At 38.4% G+C, this 3,187-nt stretch overlaps 1 protein-coding gene across 1 annotated transcript; it reads left to right on the top strand.

Moving 5' to 3' along the window:
• Positions 1–1,779: 1,779 nt before the first annotated feature.
• LOC120072083 (proline-rich receptor-like protein kinase PERK2) lies at positions 1,780–2,370 on the top strand. Its single transcript, XM_039024501.1, has one exon. It carries the CDS (start codon positions 1,780–1,782, stop codon positions 2,368–2,370), a length of 591 nt encoding a protein of 196 aa, XP_038880429.1.
• Positions 2,371–3,187: the final 817 nt, after the last annotated feature.

Below are 3,187 nucleotides of genomic sequence, written 5' to 3' on the forward strand. Positions count from 1 at the left end.
TCTCATTCTATTTTTCCAATAACTATAATTAGTACCATTAAAGAAAGGAGGCTTTGTAATAGATTGACTATTGGTAAAAGGTATAAAACCTAAAGTTGCCATAGCTAAAAAAAATTAAGTTTATCAAAAATAAATATTTCAAGAAGAGCAAACCCGCTCTGATACCAATTGTTGATCGATATGGCAACCCGAGGGGGGGGGGGGGAGGGGTGAATAGGGTTTAATTAAACTTTTTTTCTAAATTAATCCAATTAAACTAATTAATACACTTTTTATAAATAATAAGAAAAATTCAAATTATGTAACAAATAAGATGACAAAAAATATGATAATTTAATTCTATCAAATTTTAGCAAATAAATAAGAACAAACTAAAACATACAATAAATTGCTTAAATTAATTGCAAAAAGAAAAAGGAAAGAGTTAGAGAAGAAGACACCGTAATTTTTATAGTAGTTTGGTCAAACTCGACCTACTCTACTCCCTAAGCGCCTCTTGGAAATTTGAATAAAATATTTCCGACTCTTTCCACGGATTAGAGTCCAACCGTTACACCACCTCTCCTTTTACGAGTTCAAGAGCAAACCCGATCCTTTCCACGGTTTAGGATCAAACCGTTACAAATGTTGGAATTTTTGAAGAACACAATACAACTCTCACTAGAGTGGATTTACAAGTTTAAGCACTCAACAAGTTTATCCTCACAATACAATAACACTCTCTCAAGAATAAGATGAAAAGAAAACAATTGGGAACTTAGAGAGAGAAACAATGGAACGTTTGAGTTTTGGAGGATTATGAAATGTAAAATTTGTTGGTTTTTAAAATTTGGAGAGGAAGATGGTTTATATAGAGATGGAAAAATTTTTAGAAACCACAATTAATTTGGACCATTGGATTTTGGAAAAGAAATATCAATGGTGGAGATTTTAAACTAAACTAGTCGTTAGATACAAAAAAATATAATATTAAATTCCTTTTCTTTTGAATTTATTTTCTTTTTAAAATTAATCCAAAAAATTAAAAAAACATACCATGTGTCAAAAACTAGCCATTAGACACAAACATAAAATAATATTAAATTCATTTTGCTTTTAATTCATTTTCTTTTTAAATCCATTCTTTTTAAAGTCAATCCAAAAATAAAAAACATACCATGTGTAAAAAACTAGCCGTTAGACACAAACATAAAATAATATTAAATTTATTTTCCTTTTAAATTTATTTTAAATTTCAATTTTTTTATTTTAAATCAATCCAAAAATCAAAAGTCCATCATATGTTAATCTCTTAATGATCCACCATTCAAGCAATATGCTGCCACATGCCTACATGTAAATGGTCTGGTTATGCCACGTCATCCACCACGGTATTTTCTCTATAGACTTGTTTTGGTCATATCGTTTTCGCTTTAGCTCCGATTTGAGTGATTCAAGAGGTGTTGTAATCGTTGTTTCGAACTCTACGCTATGGACATATTAAAACACTAATATTTTCAGTAATTAAAAATTGAGTTTGTTATCATCAAAACATTGATTAATTAATTAATTAAATTAATTAATTTGACATTAAGGGCCAAAAAGCCAACAACTATCTCTCTCTCTCAGCCTATAAAAAGATTCAAACGCTTCGATTTCATTCTTCCTCATTTCCCTCTCGAGCCATCTCTGAAATGAAAAAGAAAAAAACCCTAGCCTCCCCATTTTTTTCCTCATCGTTGATCTACTCCAGTAACTCTCTGGCCACAATGTCGTCTGCATCAGATAGTTAACCAAACCATGAGCTTCGGGAACGACTCGCCGGTAAGTTCCTACTCTTCCTCGTCTGTTTCGATTTCACCTCCCCCGAGCCCTAGCAAAATCTCCAAAGCCCTTGTCCAAACCAAACCCACGCATGGCGGAGCAACCTCCTCTTTCCAGCGGCCATCTCGGTCGAAACCTTCCATAACACCCACGAAACCTCCATCTAAGACCACTAAAGCCATTGCAACCCTTCATTCCAAAACTCTTCAACCAAAAACCAAAACTACCCCTAAGCCAAAGCCTAATACACCTTCGAGACTGAGGCAGCGTCCATCATCTACGGCTACCAGTAAGCCCTATACCAAGCCTGGCCCACCACCATTCTTTCCTAACATAACTCTGATGGGTGCAACACATGACCCACTTCCAGCCTACCTTCACAATGCACCATCACTAGCCGTTCATCCACCGCCCCCACTTTCTATCCAGCCCCAAGCCACCATTTATCCAGTCGACTCAGACGTGTCAAGCCAATCGCCGCGTTCACCCATCGTCATATCCTCCCCTAGGTCGCCTCATACTCCATCAGGCACCCCTCCACTTACTCCACCCAGACTCCCCCTCTGACAGTCCTGCGTCAGAGCGCAACCCTGAAGAGTTGGCGGAATTGGCTCGACTGGACGAGCAGGAAGTTTTTGGTGCTATTTTGGCGAGCCTCAATCAAAGCCAAGAGGAAGAGCAAGTGATGCGTTCAGACCCACCTAACGCATCACTTGAATTGGACGAAGCGGAGCGGTACGCTATGATGCTTGAAGAAGAATTAGAAGAAGAAGAGGGAGAAGAAGAAAAGAGAATTGGCCCAGACGCATCTCAATCACGCCAACCCAATGCGAATGAAGGGCCCTTAAAATCAAAGAAAGTAACAAGGAAAAGAAAATTAATATTGGAAGAAGAAGATGAGCAATCAGCATCCGATCTTGAGGATGCAATGCGTAGGAGTTGCTCAAGGCACGACACGTTAGAGAAGGACTTGGAAGACTATCAGCCTGCAAGGCAAGGGCGAAAGAAGACAGCTCTCCAAAGGGAATTGGAGAATGAATTGAGAAAGCTAGCTAGGGAAGCCAAAGAGCACGCGGCAGGAAAACGCAAGGTAACCAACGCGTTACCTAAGAAGATCTCGAGAAGAAAGCGTCAATTCAGTGTTATACTTGTAGAAAAAGGATTCTTTCCCGAGTGTCACCCACTGCCAGTATACATAATAGAAACAATAAACACAATGGGCTGGAGCCAATTCTACGTTAGGCACACACGGATTTGGCCCAACCTCGTCCGCATGTTCTATAGCAGCAAATTTGACATGGAGAAGAACCCAACCTTCGTTGATGGGGTATTAGTGCATTTCTCAGCCGACAAGATCAACGAAGTGTTCAACATCGATAGTAAT

This window comes from Benincasa hispida, chromosome 2 (assembly GCF_009727055.1).
Source record: "Benincasa hispida cultivar B227 chromosome 2, ASM972705v1, whole genome shotgun sequence".
NCBI lineage: Eukaryota > Viridiplantae > Streptophyta > Magnoliopsida > Cucurbitales > Cucurbitaceae > Benincasa > Benincasa hispida.

Coding starts and splice junctions, on each gene's coding strand:
- LOC120072083 (XM_039024501.1), top strand. CDS start 1,780: ATGAGCTTCGGGAACGACTCGCCGGTAAGTTCCTACTCTTCCTCGTCT.